This window comes from Pocillopora damicornis, chromosome 10 (genome assembly GCF_964200805.1).
Source record: "Pocillopora damicornis chromosome 10, jaPocDami1.2, whole genome shotgun sequence".
In the NCBI taxonomy this organism is placed as follows: Eukaryota; Metazoa; Cnidaria; class Anthozoa; order Scleractinia; family Pocilloporidae; genus Pocillopora; species Pocillopora damicornis.
Genome location: NC_142679.1, coordinates 23,369,856 through 23,388,321, shown reverse-complemented (window position 1 = coordinate 23,388,321; position 18,466 = coordinate 23,369,856). Strand labels below are relative to the sequence as shown.

Below are 18,466 nucleotides of genomic sequence, written 5' to 3'. Positions count from 1 at the left end.
TTTATGTCTCTTTGTTTGATTTATTTACACATACAAAGTAATGTTGCAAAGCTGAACACATACTCAGTTTACAATATGGAGCAAACAGAAAAGACTGCCCACTCCAATTTTTATGCTTTCTACCAATCTCAATACAGTGAGCTTTGTAGAAAATAACCCTATTTCATTTACATTATCATTGCTCATAAGCATTACATTTTTAACCGAGTGTAATGTTATTAACTTTATGGAAGAGAAAACTAACTACTTCCTTATTAACGGCTGACTGAATCAGTAATGAGTGATTCTTATTGCAAGAAGTAGACTTTTTACATATCACTGGTAGATCGAGCCACCTGTGACGAAATATTTATTGATTTGATGGCAGGGACAAAAAAAAATGTCTATGACAGACAGATTGATGTATGAGAAGACAATCAATCGAAACTGATCGAAAGGCGTTTTCATTTATTCACACTAATACGTCTGTTTAATAACTTAACTTATGCAATATCTTTTAACTTTCCTAAAAATGATAATTGAATATGACTCGTAAAATCACCGATAGGATATGGTGAGCTATACCCTTGTACCCAGACCTTCCACGGCCAAGCGGCTGCACACGATCTGAGCTACTCAGGTTCCCAACATCGAATTGCAACAAAAAACACTGAATGGTTTTGCAGCTCTCAGCGAACGAAGACTTGCCAGAAACTTCCAGGTATGGCTGCACCGCCCTTGTCGTCGCAGTCAAACTTGCCTGAGTGGTGGTAAAGAGACCAACGTAATGCACTGTACTCAAAGATAGGGAAGTCAATCAATCTTGTTTGGGACCTTCCTCTCCCCCATTTGCCAACATAGAAGATATCATTATTTCCTTTACCCCACCTGTGGCATGACTGAGCTAATTTGGAGTTGTCATCATCCAATCTTATGAATGAACCACAGGCATCAGGTTGGACATTTGTCTGACCGCTGAAGTACTGGACTACAGCTTCACCAGTGCTGTTGAGAGCTGTGACCAGGTTAAGCGTTCGAACCCCAGGTTTACTGCAATAGAACCTCAACTGAGTGAAATTCGTGAACTCTTTTAGTTCTTTCATGGCATTCAAGTTGAGTGCCATCCTCTCGGTGTAATATTCGGAGATTTTACGGTAAGATCCTTCAAGTTTGACTCCATCTTCAGCAGTTGAACCGGTAATCATATAGTTAGAAACAAGAAGCCAACCTCCTGAAACAGAAGTGTCAGGGGACCGTTAACAAAATCAGCCTAGTAAAGCTCAGAAAACTATTGCAAAGAAATTGCATCAAATATACCAAAGTTTTATGAAAGTATTTTCAACTGAGCACTACAAGGAATAAAAATATAAGAAGAGTATCGGCTATGTAGCACATCACCACTTTCAATCACCACACAAAAACATCACATACCACCATCAGTAGTCATATCACAGTACACAAGTAAAGGCTGTTCATTTCTCTCGGGATCAATCCAGTAAACACCTTTTCCTCCGGAGCCACCAGATTCTAAAATGTGCCTACAAGAATGGCCAGGATGCTGATGATGCCAACCGATTAAATCTGAAAGAGAGAAAACAGGGATGAATCTTCTTGAGTTTTTTTCTTTGTCAGCTTTGATGTAAAAGTTTCTCCATATTTCCCTCTAATGCTATGTCTTTGTTCTTACGTGCGACGCGGGCCCTTTTTTCAGTCATTATCGGGAATTTGAATTTGACTTTCTAAAATTTGAATCAAGTCTGAATTGGTTGTTAAGAAACTTTTTCCTTCATCCAGAAGCTTCTTTTTGATTTGGGTATAACCATCTCGTTGCTCTACGTTTTTTTAATATCGATCGAAAAGAGTTTTTTAAAGAACATAGCTTAGACCATCGAATCAACATCAGAATAAACCTTTATCGTTTACTTTTTTTTATCATCGTCATGAACTCATGATAATCATCTTAAATTCATCGTCATAATCATCAAACACTTACAGCCGTCATCTGATATGTCACAAAGGACTTTTAGTGGATTTCCATCATTTTCGGGATCGATCCAATATTCTCCTTTTCCTTTTGAGTCTTCAGCGTCCACAATGTGTTTGCATGAAATAGCAGGTCTTGACGAAAACCAACCTCGTATATCTAAGTTTAAGATAAAACACTTTTTCCAAGAGAAAACCTTCCTAGCGGAACACTTGACCAATCGCTATGATGATGTTGAGTATTACCCCAACCATGACTACCAATCAAAAACCAGAATTATTGCCATGAGTGTTTCTCTTGAATTTGATTATATGATGAACTTCAATCCCTTAACCTCCAAATTTGCAAAGAGCAGAAAACTGGTTGACTAACAAAAATTTCTATTGTATTTTTTCTTTCGTTTATAATATGCATCAATCAGTCTTTTTAATGCCTCCTAGGGTAAGGGAAAATATATGTATGCATATATAAACAAAGCTACCTTCGTTTTCAAACACAATATAGTAACTCCTTGAACTGCCTAATGACCATAATGGAATTTGTCAGGTACCTTTGCCGTAATACGTTGAGCTCACAGTACCCTTTAGGTTATTTGGACTCGACTGCCACGTAAGGTTGCTGAGCTGACATTTTCCGTCAGAGAAAATGTTACATGATAAACACCCTTCGGTTGTCAGACAACGAAGTCCACATTCAAATTCATCAGCAAAAAAGGTCTCAGTGACGTGTCCAACCAGTTTAAATCCTGAGAAATAAGATTTCTTTTTTGTTAGTTCATGCGAAAAGTTAGTTCAGGAGGCCTTCCCCACAAGCCCGGTGGCTTCCTGGGTCTCTTCGTCTTCTATTAATTATAATTCTGTAAAAAAAAATTTTTTGTATAGTTAAAAAGGCAAATAAATGATGATGATGATGATGATGATGATGAAAAGGTTGTTCTGTTTTGGCATTGCATTCCATAAACAAGAATACTGCTAAAAACGAACTTTATCCCAATGGAAAAAAAAATCTCATGTTACTCAGCAGCTTGATAGTCTCATCCTTAACCGTACTTTGGGAACGCATGCAACCCATCTCCCCCGTCCCCTCCACATGAACGGCTTATAAGAAGAATAACAAACAACTAGCCCTCTTCCTATTTCATTTGTTTTGTTTCTCTTGTTTGTCTGCTTGCTTCTATTTTATTTATTTATTTATTTATAAGCGATATTAATGCAAGCTGGCCCACTTCAGCTTAAAGCTGGTTTGAATGGGGGCCTGCTTAGGACATATTAAGTAAAGCAAAATCTGTTTAGAAATATAAAATACAAAGGGAGTTCATGACACAAATTAAAATTTACTCATAAGATATACAATATACGTTACATAACAAAGAATATTACATTAATTAAATAGGTGAAATTGAGAAGTTTCTTAAAATTAGGCGGTGAGGTTATGTTTCGTAGTTTACTAGTCAGAGTATTCCACGCCTTTTCCCCTTTGTAGCGAAAGGAACCTTGATATTTAGATGTTTTAGCCAGAAATAATCGCAACAGGTCTCTATATCTGGTATTGTAGGTATGATATGGGCGGGAAAAACTAAATTCGTTCAAAAGATAGGCAGGCGCGAGACCATGTAGGTGTTTAAAGACTTGTAGGCAAGTGTGATATTTCCTACGATTTTCTAAGGAAGGCCAGCTAAAAGTACTGCCTGTACTTTCCACTTAACGCTCTTTGATGATACGAGCTGCTCGCAGTTGCAATTTGTCCAGGTGGTCCCGATTTGTTTTACCGCAGCCTTCTCAGACTACACAGCAGTAGTCGAACAGTGAAGGTATCATGGAGTCATTGAGTGTGATACAGGCCTCTTGAGGAATGACTTTGCGAACTTTCCAAAGCATTTCCAGCCTAGCAGATATTTTGGAGGCAATATGCTTGACTTTTATTTGTTTATGTGTTTGTTATATTAGCGGTATGAAAGCATGTATTGGGCAAAATAGACCCATCTTGCTCGCACATTTAGCCAATCAAAGCAAGGAACTCGTCTTGCCTTATTCACTTAGTTAGCCAGTCAGAGAACGGGATCCGTCTTATTTACACAATGAAGTAGCCATTCCTCGAAAGCTAGTGCAGTGCACCTTCTTCTCGTAGCCCTCGATTTCCAGTGCAGCGCACCTCCTTCTCGCCTCGAGGAAAATTTGAAAATAAATTAAAGGATACACCGCTGTATTGTTCGAAATATCATTAATATTTGGAAGTTGAACAACGGGGGAGCACGGAATGGAGTGTCTGTGAAAGGCTTGTATCTATTAAATTCTATCAAAACAAGCTTTTGTTATGAGACGAGAACAGGCTGTCATCTCGGTATTCACAAACAAAGAAGTTTCTAAATTGTTTACGTAAAACATCTGTGACGAACTCGAAGTTTCACAAGTTGAGGAAAAAAACCATAACAACAACTTCACCTGCAGTTTGATTACTTATTCAACTGGTTAAAAATGCTTTATCGTGAAATTTAAAACTTTGAGTCAAGGAAAATATCTCGTCTCTTAAAATATATGAAATATATTGAAATAAAAAGGATCCTAAATTGAGTGAGAGGTAGAAACTGTTCATAGGTCTAAAATTTCTTTTGGATAGCTTTTAGTCAATTTTCAAAACTGTACTGAAGGATTTAAAATAAATAAATAAAAAAGATCCTAGAACAATCGAAGTTGGTAGCGTTACCTTCCAGTCTTTCGTAGATCTTCTCCTGTGTTAAGGTGATCTCAAACCCGGTTGTGGCGACTGTGTGTGCAATAAACGCCTCAAACATCACACATGTGGTTGCAACCAATATCAATTGTATAATTTTCTTTATCATCTTAGCTTTTCACCCTAAGAAGAAAAACATTTTTTTTCACTGTTTGGAAATTCAGAAAACAGCAAAGTTCAAGGGGACTTATTTTACTCCCTGACATTCAACGAACAATTGATGACCAAAGCTCGACAAGAGCTCCTTCGACGAAAAATTTTCCAGCTGTAACCTTAATGAAATATGAATACCCAGAAGTACGGCTGCAATATGCTTATCTACTGCAAAGAAAAATTGAAAGTTTAATTTACATACTCTTCCTTATTAAAAATTCGTGCTAGAAGTGAATTTCCAAATTAACGACAAAGTTAGGGATGTCAATTAATTTCTAGATGAAATTCCGACAATTTGATTGAACTACTTTATCATGGAAATCAGTCTTGAAACAACGGATATTTAATGTCATAGTTTTCCAAAGACCTCTTTGACTCCAATAAATTATCTCCAAAATTTTGTTTTCCGCAGGTATGAAGGTGAAAGGTTTACTAGAAACCATATAATTTTTTTGTCGAGTGTGTATCAATTCATTTGAGTTAAATGAAGCGTTTCTTATGAGATGGAAATAGTCTGCCATCCTGGTATCCACAAACAAACAAGTCTTAAATTATGTGTCAACTATCTGTGGATGACTCGAAGTTTCACGAGTTGATATAAAAAGAAAGTGGAGTATTTCACAAACGGATTAATTACAAACAACACAACAAAATTCTTTCAATGAATTTTACAAATGCGGAATTATGAGAGAAATATTTCCAAGACAACTTCCTCTTGGAATCCATGACTTATAATTAAAGTAAAGGGGGTCTTATAACCGCGTATAGCTGAATAGTCTTAGATATTTTTAAGTCAATTTCTAGAGCTATACAGATAAGAGTAATATACGCCACATAAATCAAGGGTTAAGAATTGTTACCTTTCTGCATTTTGTATCTCATGTCCTTGGTTAGGATGACGTTAGAGGCTGCTGTTACGGCTATGTGCCCAGTTCACATCACATACATAGAACGTTTGGAACCAGTGAAAACTGTATTATTCAACTACGTGAGAATTTGATCCCTAGGATCCAGCTGATAGCCTACTTTATCTATTGTCAGGCAAATTTTCAAGTAAACCAGAAAAGCCACGTTTTCCTTTTCTTTACACGGAAAAAGTTGTTGTTATTGTTGTTCACAGATAGCGCCTTTCTGTCATTTTCCTTGTGATTTTGGTAGACGAATGTGAGTTGAATAATAGATATACAGGAGGCAACAACCTGAGCTAAATAATTCCTGTTAATAATTGAATACACTTTTGTTTCAACAAAATTAAACCACATCTTTGAATATCAGAAAGGGCGACCAAACTTTTAAAAGTATTTGAAAACCTTAGGGAAAGTAAATCCCAAAAGACATACCAATGCATAGAGTCAGTCAAGCTAACATAGATCAAGGATATTACATGGCCGCGCGGACATACGAAATTTCTCTTGAGTATCTTTCCAGCTGAGTTTGTGAAACAAGCAATCGACTTCTACGTCATAGTTTGATGAAGCTATTACACGTGGAGCACGGTTTTGTAGTTTTTGTTCCTTGTTAGATAATGTTTTGCCACAATTACCCCATACTAGGCTGTAGTAATCAAAGTGAGATTGAACTAGTGAGTTGTATATATTGAACAGCGTGGATTGAGGCACAAATGGCTTAACTCGCTTTATGACTCCAATAACGGAAGCGATCTTTTACACCGTTTTTCAATGTGACATCAAAGATTTATTAAATAAATCTCATAACGTGCCTGAAATAATATCAGCACACTCACGAATCAACCCGGCAATGACCTATTTTTTTTTGCACTTTTGCAAGTTATTACCAACTTGTGATTTGCTATCATCACTCATACGGACATTTGCTTGTTAGATATTTACGCTCACAACTCCATCACACGAACACATATCGACAGCCGTTAAATTCGTAGCGAACTCAACTTCAATTTGTACTTCAGGGAGTGATGGAAGTGATACAAATGTAATGATAGAAGAAAAGCAGTTGAGATATAGAAATCCACCTCAGAGTATCCTTCTCACTTTCATTTCATTCACTCCGCCATTTCCCGTGGGTGACCGCTTAATACAGGTTTGACTGTATATCCTTATGGAAAGGGTAATCAAATTGCATCTCGTTATTGAACAGTCAACTTTTTGTGATATGTTGTTGGAGTTCTGAAAAATCACTTTACAAGCTATGACAAAAATACGCAACCTACTACCATGACTCCTTTTTTTTTTAATTTTATTATTTTATGTAGCTAATTAAGTGACTTTTAAGCCTAACAACCAAGCAGATCGCAGTCGTCTTGAGAATTCGGAAAGCCTCATGATGTCTGTTAGGACTAACTGATTGATTCAGATTAATAGTTTAGCCTTCAATACATTGATTCAGACAAATTAAATAATTTCCGTGAATATAAAAGAAAATCCACTGATAACCATAGTATCATTTTATAGCGATCTCACGATATGGATAATCTTGATTCTTAAGTTGGTAGTAATTTACGTAGAGAAATCATTATGACACGCCTGATATGTCTCACCTTCCAAAAACAAATAACAGGGTTTAAAGATGACTTTAAAAATACCCAAGTCATTGTGAAAGTAAGAACGTTCCGCATTCTCCACGAAGACTTTCCATTTTTTATCATTACGATAAAAGCACAAAGCTGTGGCAAATAACAAACTAAGAAAAGAAGGTACAAATAAAACAAACTGAGTGCGGATTTTCCGTACTTTGCAGTATTTGACATTGCACCATTCTGCGACAGCTGTTGTATCTGTCTGCTGTGGCGTCGCACGATGAAATAGATGTTCAAAAACACCATAGAATTAAGTAGAATGCAGACTAACCCGAGTGAAACGAATGTAATGTGAACAGTTCTCGGTGGAAGTATAGCGAACATTAATGGATATGATGTGGAACACAACAGCCAAACTAAGATCACTGCAACAGTGACACGTTTGGAAGTCACAAGTTCTTGGTACCGTAAATTCAGCCGTATTGCCAAGAATCCATCCACGCTTATACATATGATGCTCAGAAACGAAGCTCCGGAAAAATGTATACAACAACAGCAAAGACAGAGTAAGTAATACATGTTGCCTGCTGTTGTTGTAGCGTCATGACCATCAGTGCTACGTAAAAAGGCTGCACAAGCAAACCCACACCAAGATCAGAAACAACAAGACTTCTCAGTAACATTCTCAAAGGTCGTAATAGTGACGAAGTTTTGGTTATTGCATAAATTGTCACAAAGTTCAGCATAACAGCGGTGTAAGATAAGAAGCTGTTCAAAACATAATTAGTGACAATAGTCGAGTAAAATCCCTCAACATCATCGCCTGAGGATAAGAATCGCAGAAACGCGTCACACAGGAATTCCCTCATGACTCTCGTAAGATTTTTCACATAAAAAAAATGGCGCAGGTAAACCTATTTCCATGTAAAGATTTCATTAAAGCCAGAGTAAATAGAATTTTCCCTTTCCAAGGTTCATTATTGTGTTGATCTCCAGACAGACATAATTTTTTCGTTATTGTATTGCTATTTGAATTAAAAGAAAAAATTTCTATTTGTTCTCTGATGCAATGTGAAGTGAGCAAAAGCGCTATTTCAACAGCTGATGAAAACTGAAAATTGTGTCTAAGTACGAGTTAAAAAAAAAAAGATTAAAAAAAAACCGAAAAATGGCCTTAATTTAGCCTATAAAGAGGTAGAAGCGAGCGCAGTAAATTAAATGTTTTATATTCCGCCATGAGTGATATTAATTTCTACCGACTTTTTCATATTAATAAAGCTTTTCGAAAGATGACGTTTCTTGTCAAATTGAAGATATCGTATGCAATCATTGAACAATGCTATACGAGACTACAATGAAACGTCAATTTTCCACACTTCAGATTTGGTATGAAAAATCACCTTGGAAATAGCCTACTTAATTTCTAAACTCAATTCTCTGAAAGTTCTTCCAAAAGTCAAAATAATCCAAAGAAACTCGTGTAGTTGTCGAAGTTTGACTTTTAAACCCAAATAAAAGGGCTAGGAAAACCTAATCTTCCCATGTAAACGTAATTTTTATTCAAAAAACACAGATACTTCATTCAGTTGACATAACCAGAGCTGTGCTTTAACTTACGCACACACATAAAATCTACTATTCATTCAGTAGTGCGAACGTTTCTAACAGTATCGTCGCGTGACATTGGCTACATCCGTTTTCAATCAGTCACGAATATAATGACACGCAATAAAAATCACGCCAGAAGATACAAGAAAGCAAATTTCCCTTAATCACCAACGCAATCACCACCGCTATCAATCACAGAAAGAAAAATGGCTTCTTTCGTGACTTGGTCGTCGGTAAGAAGATGCGTAAATGTTGGTTGGTTGGTTGGTTCCAGTCTTCTCTTTGACTCAAGTCTCAACCAGCACTGAGTATTTTTATCAGCGTCTTCGTTGGAAAACTCCAGAAAGCTCGATCTTTGTGCCTGGAGTAAATAAGCGGTGGAAATGGATGCTAAAGAAAACTTAGAACACATTGCTTCATTTGACATGGAAAGTAAAGAGACATGGGCTCAAGACTGGGAAACCGACAACCCTGAATTTCACACTGACGAAGTGAACGCCATGTTGACAAAACATCATGACGAAGTTACGCGTGGAAGAAAAAATCTCCGAGTCCTGGTGCCTCTTTGTGGAAAGTCCTTGGACATGATCTGGTTAGCCGATCAAGGACACTCAGTTGTAGGTGTTGAACTGATCCGGAAGGGAATCGAGTTATTTTTTCGTGACAACAAGTTGACCTACAACGAGAAATCCGTGTCATTGTCTCCTGAGAATCAAGGTACCGTTTTCAAAAACAATGGAAAGAATATCACACTGTACGAGTGTAGTATCTTCGATTTCTCGGCCAAGATAGCTGGAGGTCAATTTGATTTTATCTGGGATCGCGGATCCATGACCGCAATCAACATGATGAGGGAAGGTCGACTCAAGCAGTACACAGACATCATGCTCAGCTGCCTCAAGCCAGATGGCCGTTATTTTCTTGAGTTCTTTGCTCCCGAGTCTCCAGAGAATATGCCGACGCAATTCAAGTTTCTTTCCGAGAAGAGTATAACTGAGAATTTTGGCGAAAGGTGCACCATTCGATACTTTGGGAAACAAGATATGCCGGCATGGTCGGGGTCTGCAGACGAAGGAGCTGTGGAACAGGAACCGGGTCCAAACAATCAAGATATGAAGATAGTGATGCATTATTATTTGATGGATTTCAAGTAACATTCCTTTCGATTTAGATTTCCTGTTCTGGGTTTCTCAGTGGAGTAACAACCTTTGTAATTTAGGAAATTTTCTCATTGTAAGATGGCGTGACTGCTGCCTTGTTTAATTCAACTATTATCATGCCTGAAACCAAGCTTTGCATATATTACTTTTCTCTCACGGCACTTGAATGGTTAGATCGTTGCCTTTCACCCTTTGCGATGTAACTTGAGTATTTAAGTTCCCTTAACCTTAATGTGGAGTATACCATAGTACTAACGCAGTTATGTAGCATTTTGATTCATTAATGAGCTGCTAAAAGTACTTACTTAGTTTAGCGTTGTTAAGTTTACATAAAATAGACATAAACGTCATTAATAAACATATTTTAAACCACAGCGTGAAATAAGCGTTGAGAACATGCCATGCTATCACGGTAACACCGATGTTGGAACGTGCAGTCTAATCTATACTAACGTGAATTGTTTAGGACGATTAAAAAAATTAATTAAAGAAATAACAGTAGTAAGTATGGAGGGAACACAGCTCTTAACATAAAGAGCGGGATACCATTTTAAGAGTGTTTGGTCCACAAAATAAATGAAACCCAAAGAATAACATCAGTTCCGGCATGCTTCACATGCACCCACCAGCCTCCGCCTCCTTTCGTAACCCCTCCTCCCCTAACCATACCTTTTAATTTGTTGACTAGTTTCTCAAACGATATCCCTAACGGATGAGCTTGCACCCATTTTTTGCTTCTGCGTTTGAAGACAAAGGATCCAGCAAGGGAAAACTTCCAAACGTAGTTCTTGTTGAAACAGAATGTCTGAAGAATGTCAATGTCAATCAAACATAGGTGGTCTTTAGTTGGGTGAGTGATCTGTTTTCAACATCAACCTTTCCAGTTTTCTCAAACAAATTATTAAAGATTTCATTTAATTCCTCAGTTAATTTCTTTGAACTCCTTTGATGAATAGTATTAGATGGTGGTAATCAAGTTATACGTTTCTACAAACCCACAATTCGCTGTACTCAGAGTTTTCTCGTATGTCCACTGCTAGAGGATGAAGCTTTTTTCCGGTAACATCGTCGGAATTCTCTCCGAAAATTTATTCATACTTTCCAGGCGAGGTTATCAAACAATCAAAACACTCAGATTCACTTCCCAACTTCTTTCTGTGGGATTGCACGAAACGAATTCTTTGTCATATCCGCCGACTTCAATGAAAGTTGCTAACAAATTTGCGCAGGAAACTTACGTCCTGAAAAATTGATTGACAGGTGACAAAAGGCGATTCCACTGGTGCAACCTCTATTATAAAGGGAAAACAAAACACGCTCACAATAAAGTGTTTTCATAAGTGTTCGTTATCTTATAATGAAAAGATGGAAGCAACAGCATGTGACACATTTTTATCAGGCGTTTTCAAAAGCCTCCACTATTCCTTTGAACAGTTTCGACGCGCTTACCAGAGAATTCATCAGCAAACTGAAAACCTGATTTCCTTTCCATAACAAACTTAACAAGCGAGAATTTTTCTTCACCAACGAAGTGTCTTTATTCACAAATATTGTACTACACTGAATGCCAAATGAGTACGTCATTCAATACAGAGAAGTAGCGTTAATAAAATTCTATTGGGGTGATTGCCTGAAAAGCTCATCGCTTTACGTCAGTTTTTCTTTATATTCTCAACTAAAGTGCTCTAGCATAAGAACTAATCTTGGATTTGATTAAGTGCAGATTACTCTTCGAAACTTCTTTCATCTTTAGGTCTCAAGATAAGGGTATGAATTACATTCATCGAGTTACACATTGCCAAAGCGAGTAAACGTGACTTGACCCCGCGCAGTAACAGTAACAGTGGAAGTAACAATAATAGCCAATTTAAGTTCAGAGGATCGGTCGACGTACCATGCCGAGGTGGTACACTTCAGTTTCAATTTTAGTCTGCGCTTTTGAAAATTAAAGATGATTCAGGGCCGATAACCTGATTGACGTTATAAAACTGCAATATTGAATGTCTATGTTGACAAAAACAGGATTTAAAACACCTGTTTAACCTGCGAAAATGATTGCCAGTTTTTTCAGTCTTTGACAGTTAATAGCATCATTCAAACCTAGGATTTCAGTTTCCATTAAGAATCACTGTCCATCCATACTTATCTGTTTTTAAGGCAGTGATTAAAATACCAAATCAAGCCACTACCCAATAGATCAGAGAAATTGAACTACTTGATGGTTCTGTTCATCCTTTGAGTACACGTGATCCTCAGAATGATCATGTTTAATTCTTGAATCATTTCACTTTCCTCAGAATAGTGTTCACGTGACTTCAAATAAACGAATTGACAGCCAGTCGGTGTTGTGACATTGAGTCACGTGATCAGTTCCAGGAGTCAGAGGAGCTGCTATCGTCCGAGTCATCACTGGATCCATCTCCTGTCGTGTCATCTTCATTATCATCCCCGCCAATGGAGATAGGAAAAGGTAGCTGGAAGCTGAATATCACAGAAAATAACTTTTAACAGGATGGAAACTACATTTGTGCCAATCCAAGTAAAGTGGAATGTCAATATAATTCTTAAAAGTTAGGTTTTCATTTCTATGATTCGTGAGATAACGAGGACCTAAAACTGATTTCATCAAGTGAACACCATAGAGCATCCTTCTTTAATATTCAAGATCAAATCTAGAAACAGCTGCATAATTAGAATAACTATACAACATATCAGTTGTGTTCAACAAAGTCACTGAGATAATATGGCGAAATCCTTCAAAAGCCAGGAGATCGCTGACTCACCTTACAGAGGAGTCTACCTTTGACTTCTCCTGTTGAGAAAGATGAAAATGTATGACTTGCTCAACTTTTATCAACATACAAAGTCTGAATACAGAACGGATTTCCGTACCTTTTTGGATTCATCCGCCTTCGGTTGTGGATTAGAGGCAGCCTTGATAAGGGCTTCAGAAGCCTTGTTTGTTTGTCCAATAGCAAGACCAATGAGACCAACCTTTTGCACGGCCTATGGCGAGTGAGACAACTAATGTGTAATTATTTACTACAGCTGTGTCCCTTTAAAAATTTTCAACGAAGTCACAAATTTATTTCTGAGCATTGCGTTAATTTCTCCAAACATCGATAAAATAAAACTGCAAACGAGGATTTCTGAGTGGTAAGCAACTCCCTTCCAAGAGTTTCGAGATAATAAAGTAATTTGTTAGTTATTGTATTTCCTTTTAACCCTTTAAACCCTAAGAGTGACTAGCCTCTAATTTCTCCTCACAGTATCCCCCCTGAATCGAACATTAAATTCATGAGAATAATGGAAACGATCAACAAATACCGGAGCTTTTGATTATTAAGCAAACTCTCCTCGTAAGCACCTTGGGAAATATATAGAAAACAGTATGGAGAATGTGCATACTGATCTTAGGATGAAAAAGTTTAAAGCCGGTAACTTTTCTAATTATTTTTATTTACCTGTGAGAAGCATCGCTTCAAACTTTCATTTGTTGTAAAACCAACCACGAGGTCCTCAGCCGTGCCCCAGTCCTAATTGAGGAAAGTAAAATGTAAAATCAGTCAGAAAGTAAAGAACTTTGCAGAAAGAACAATATTTACAGTTATATAACCATATGTAGATTAAGAAGATAATCAGTAAATTGTTACAGCGACCTGTGCGAGGTTTTCCACCATCAAAAAGAGTTCAGTGAGTCCTCGAAGTACTGGAGACACCAAAGTAGGAACTGATCCAGAACCTATTGATAGAAGAGGAACATCATTAAATGGGCAACACTGATTGGCTTAAAGGGATAAATACAAAAATACAACAGTTTGGAAAACAACACCGGGTTGATGCGTTACACGTCGAAAAGTAATATATTATACGTAATTAAAAGTTCTCTAGTCGTATAAGCTATTAGAAATAGGGTTAAAAAAGGTTTCTTAAAGAATTGGTACAAATAAGTGATTAATCAAAAAATTAAAAAGGCGTTGTGTATACCGACCTCCTTCCTTTTCCAACATGCTGGTATAAAGAGACCACAGGGGCCTCAACAAACTCAGGTCTGGCCGATCACTTGTCTCCATTGGAACTGAACACGACCCATCTCTCTCCAACACTTGTCTGCCATGGAAAAAAATTACGAACTACGGATATTACATAATCATATCATCTGTTCATGCAGAGTTCTCAACTCTACAAGTAGTAAACTTATTTTTATTAACTGTTCTGTGATATTAAAATGAGTTGCTCCGTGTCTAAAGACCGATCTATGATACATGTCTTACCCTGACACGACTAACAGTAGTCGCAGCAGCAAGCCAGTCGCCATGAGACGCTGCTGACCAGTCTGGCAGCAGGCTACTGATACCAACCAAACCCATAACGTCTTGATTGGCAAGGACCTGGGAATGAACAAAATCAGCCCATCAGTGACAGAAATTCAATTCAATGATAAAAAAAAAACCACCCATGTTAACATCAGTTTGCTTAAAGAGAATGAAAGCACATACGGGGTTTGCTGGATGACAAAAATTTGGCTCCATCAAGAAATACCTGGCAACTTTGTTATCCAGTGACAGCATAGCATTCAGCATTGTAAAGCCAGTCTTGAATCTAAAAGAAAGCATAAACAAAACCCCTCTTAAGTTCAGACATACGTGAAAAAAGGAAAAAAAAAACCTTTCATCCAATTATTCAATGGCCAGATAGCACTCTAGAACAGATGCATTTCTATTCAAAGTGCGAGTCACTCCTTGAGGTGTTGTTTTGCAATGTGTCAGTGCCATTACCTTCCCAGTTGGCCGCCAGTGACTACAAATTTCCAGCCCCAGTCGTTGGTGCTGCTGTCGGAAGTGAATATGTAATACAAAGTGTCACCTGAAACAAAACATAAAGTTTTAAAAATGTATTTATTCCTCATGTTCAGGATCGGATCATCTGTGTCTGGTCCATGATGCTTTACAAACCTGGTATTTCCAAATCAATCCATCGACTACTGGGACCAGAAAACACGTGTTTGTTTTGTTCATAGTCAGCTGAGGATGCAATCCGCAGTTCATCGCATCCATCCTCGGTGGAACATCTGAAAAGGCAAGAAAGGGAACAAAAATGACAAATTTGTTTCACAATTTGATGGTTGTGCAATAATGAAACAAATTCACGTTGGATTTGACCAAAAATTAACTTATAAAAAGTTAAAGAACAATACATTAAGGTCACACACCTTGGATCAAACTTGACAAAGAGGGTAGCAGCGCCAGGAATGTGCACTTTTCCCTGTATATGGAATAAGAAGAGGCGGCTGTAACTCGCCTTTGCTTAAACGCGAAAGAAACGTGGAAATATAGAAGTGTCTCGAGACACTAAGTCCATTAATAGGGGACTTAGATGGGACTAGCAAAGAGCCTACTCACTAACTGACTGTCTCTCAAGGCCAAGCGCATCTCTGGGCAACGTGGAAAAAGCGCGTAAAAAAAAAAACAACAAAAAAGGGCAGCAGATGCGTTTGTCACTTTCACATATCTGTATAATGTTGTATTAAGATTTGTTTTATCTTAAGTTAAGATGATGTCCATAAAAAGATTCTCGGAAATACATAAAGTTGTTCCTATCAAGATGATACCAGTAAAAAAATTACCCAAAACATTGAGTGCGGAGTCTTACCTCGTTCACTGTATCATTCGGATACTTATGTTCAGACTCTCTGGTCTCAGTTGACAGGGTCACTTCACCCATGCAGTGAGCGGCAGCAAGAGACAAAGGATGAACCAGTTTAGGGTCTCCACACCGTACAACTGAACTCACCACCTGACATAGCAGATACAGTGTTGTTTAGCACTTGGTGGGTGCAGCCAGGTGGCAGGCAGTGGAACAGGGGTAATTTTACAAGGATGAGGCTTAGCCAGCGGAGGCTTCCTTAGGAGGGAGAGGGGGGGGGGATAGTGTGGGATGGAGTCTTGGGAGGAATGTAACATGCCCTTGGAGAATGAAAGCATGAAAGTGAAGAAATTTATGCAAACATTATGTCGTCTTTGCAAGAGAAAGCATTTTAAAATATATTGTTTCAAGAGGCTTAGGGATTATTCCTTCATATAAAATTCTCAAAGATTTTAAGTCATGAAGAAGCACAAACATCTTTATTTATACTAAAGTAAAACAAATACCGTTATTAAAGAACTGAGGTTGTAAGAGTGGATAGGCAGGTCTCATACCTTTTCAAACAGTTCTTTATTCTCCAGTCTCTGTAATATGTCCAGCAAACCAATGAACTGTACTTCATCACTGTTGTCCATCAGCTCAGATGTGATCACATGACCCTGTGGCCATTGTCCCAGCAAAATGGCGATCAAATGCCGCGAGTAGATCACTGACAGAGCAAGATTAACCTATATCAGGAATAAAAGCATCAGAGAGCGTTACAAATAATAAATATTATTTAATATTATCATACTTCAAACTATAAACAAATAAGTAGCCACTTGTTAATGTTTATTAGTGAAGGACTACAGTTCGTTAAGAATGTTGTGATTAGTTTTGAGATCACGCAATCTTATTATGGACACGTAATTGCTGAAAAGGGAATGGAATCGCTAACGCTGCGTGGACGCTTTTGATTTTGAGGTTGTATGACGAATTCAACACTTTCGGGTTCTTTGAATTTATCTTTGTTACTAACACTGTTTACAAATAAAGAAGCCGGTAAGGCAAGTTGCAACACCAGCAATGAGAGTAAAACAGCAAAGACATCCTTACCTTGGTAAGATACTCTGTACTTCCCAAGTTTTCTTCACTTTCGAGTTCCTTCTTTAACAACTCAGCTGATTTAGTGCGAGCCTGCTTCTCGCGAGTCTAAAAGAATCAAAGATGTCCAAAAAAAAAAGTATTTACTTTAAGTTTCTTTTATCGTGTTAAACGCCTTCGTGGCCTGACGCAGTAATACTTACCTCTTCAATTTCCGCATCACTAAGCGAAGGAATCAACTTTTGAGACGCTTCGCTTTGTTCAGCTTTGGCCTGGACATTCTTTGGTAATATCTCACTGGTCGTATAACGAACAACTCCAACGTCAACAACAGGGCCTGGCGCCGAGTTCACATCAGGTTTCTTTTGGATAGCTTCCCTGATGAGAGAAGCAAAACTTCAGAAAGAAAAAGAAAACAATCGTGCAGAGATTAAAAACAAATCTGAGCATTTTACATTTTAGCTAACCGAAGAATAAAAAGGCAGTGAAGCAAATAAATGAACAACCAACCAACCGAGTAATAAAGAGGCTTCGAACCAAGTGCGTATAATGGGCAAAATGAATTAATACTTACTTACCACTTCTTAGCTTGTTCTCTAACCTCGTCCGATACTTGAAAACCTGCGCCATCAAACCTGGAATATTAAAAAAAACATGGCAGTATTGTTTATCAGTCCATGTGCGGGTCACGAGACATTTTGACCGTCTTAGCTTGTGTCTGGGTAAAGCGATTCTCCTTTTCCAAAACGTTACTCCAGGCTCAAGGCTCCAGGCTCCAGGCTCCAGGCTCCAGGCTCCCCTCTTCTTTTGAGTGGAACGAATGTTGCGTGATGAGTCAATCATTATTCATCACAGAATCATCCTACCTACCTAACTTCGCGAACGTCTTAATCGAAAGTGAATTCTGGTGTTTCTTGATAGAACAGGATAAGAAGAGCAAGAAAACCACGCACCACAAAGTAAAAATCAGATTGTTAAATATCTTCTACAATCGCTTAGAATTCGAAGATTTTTGTCCCATTAAGTTACTGACCCTCTCTGCACTTCTTCCAGCAGCCGGCTTTGATCATGTTCCACATTCTCATAAATGGCTCTAAGTACGGAACAAGGAACATTCATCGCCTCGTAGATAGTCTATGAAAGGTGAAAAGAAGTCCAAATCCATAAATAAAGATAAAAATTATGAATTATTATCAAGATAAGTGAGCCAAGATTCGCATTAACAGAGTAGAAACCTCGAAGCATGTCTTGGTGATATCATCAAGCCCTTCAAAGGGATCACCCCCGCCTTCTTCTTCTTCTTTCACTGAATTATTTGTCTTTGTTGTCTCTACCGTTGCAGAGGTATCATTTGTTGTTAGTTCAGCTTCCTGTGAAGTCTTCGATGTCGTTTTACTTTTATCTTCTTCAGCCGGTTTAGATGGAGATGGTGTGGTGAATCGCTCTGACTTGTACAATTTGAGAGACAACACCTGTTTTAGTGACAACAGATAGCAATTGGATTAGAATTCCGCTGGTATTAAAAAGGCTGGCTTCATTCAGCAGAAAATGTCACTATCTAAACCATAAGAATGAATAACAGTGATAACAAAACAGATAAATGACAGGGATATGAAATTTTGGCAAATT

At 37.9% G+C, this 18,466-nt stretch overlaps 3 protein-coding genes across 8 annotated transcripts in view; 1 reads left to right on the top strand and 2 right to left on the bottom strand.

Annotated features, from left to right (window-relative positions):
- On the bottom strand, positions 1 to 6,044 carry LOC113671396 (uncharacterized). 4 transcript variants are annotated; one of them, XM_027187572.2, is made up of 6 exons: positions 5,707 to 6,034; positions 4,667 to 4,816; positions 2,514 to 2,708; positions 1,973 to 2,122; positions 1,411 to 1,560; positions 1 to 1,210 (listed from the first exon to the last, which is right to left on the bottom strand). In XM_027187572.2, exons 2-6 carry the CDS (start codon positions 4,800 to 4,802, stop codon positions 669 to 671), a joined length of 1,173 nt encoding a protein of 390 aa, XP_027043373.2. In that variant the 5' UTR covers positions 4,803 to 4,816; positions 5,707 to 6,034; the 3' UTR covers positions 1 to 668. The 4 variants fall into 4 exon arrangements, with proteins under 4 accessions (XP_027043373.2, XP_089041724.1, XP_089041725.1 ...); XM_089185598.1 differs by lacking the exon at positions 5,707 to 6,034 and adding an exon at positions 4,909 to 4,997; XM_089185599.1 differs by lacking the exon at positions 1,973 to 2,122 and having other exon boundaries at positions 5,707 to 6,044.
- A 2,837-nt stretch (positions 6,045 to 8,881) lies between these two features.
- LOC113671393 (thiopurine S-methyltransferase) lies at positions 8,882 to 10,601 on the top strand. Its single transcript, XM_027187569.2, has one exon. It carries the CDS (start codon positions 9,332 to 9,334, stop codon positions 10,100 to 10,102), a length of 771 nt encoding a protein of 256 aa, XP_027043370.2. The 5' UTR covers positions 8,882 to 9,331; the 3' UTR covers positions 10,103 to 10,601.
- A 1,020-nt stretch (positions 10,602 to 11,621) lies between these two features.
- LOC113671432 (zinc finger ZZ-type and EF-hand domain-containing protein 1) overlaps positions 11,622 to 18,466 on the bottom strand; it is a 32,281-nt gene continuing 25,436 nt past the window's right edge. For 2 of the 3 annotated variants that reach the window (XM_027187620.2, XM_027187621.2), the window contains exons 71-88: positions 18,073 to 18,309; positions 17,871 to 17,971; positions 17,416 to 17,472; positions 17,041 to 17,215; positions 16,850 to 16,945; positions 16,309 to 16,482; positions 15,761 to 15,904; positions 15,321 to 15,373; positions 15,064 to 15,179; positions 14,887 to 14,974; positions 14,651 to 14,710; positions 14,383 to 14,499; positions 14,100 to 14,218; positions 13,768 to 13,850; positions 13,573 to 13,644; positions 13,001 to 13,114; positions 12,892 to 12,920; positions 11,622 to 12,589 (exon numbers count right to left, since the gene is read on the bottom strand). In XM_027187620.2, coding sequence (XP_027043421.2) covers positions 12,475 to 12,589; positions 12,892 to 12,920; positions 13,001 to 13,114; positions 13,573 to 13,644; positions 13,768 to 13,850; positions 14,100 to 14,218; positions 14,383 to 14,499; positions 14,651 to 14,710; positions 14,887 to 14,974; positions 15,064 to 15,179; positions 15,321 to 15,373; positions 15,761 to 15,904; positions 16,309 to 16,482; positions 16,850 to 16,945; positions 17,041 to 17,215; positions 17,416 to 17,472; positions 17,871 to 17,971; positions 18,073 to 18,309 — 1,950 coding nt within the window. In that variant the 3' untranslated portion in view covers positions 11,622 to 12,474. Of the gene's footprint in view, positions 12,590 to 12,891; positions 12,921 to 13,000; positions 13,115 to 13,572; positions 13,645 to 13,767; positions 13,851 to 14,099; positions 14,219 to 14,382; positions 14,500 to 14,650; positions 14,711 to 14,886; positions 14,975 to 15,063; positions 15,180 to 15,320; positions 15,374 to 15,760; positions 15,905 to 16,308; positions 16,483 to 16,849; positions 16,946 to 17,040; positions 17,216 to 17,411; positions 17,473 to 17,870; positions 17,972 to 18,072; positions 18,310 to 18,466 lie in introns of all 3 variants that reach the window. The other variant, XR_016180602.1, reaches the window with a different exon arrangement.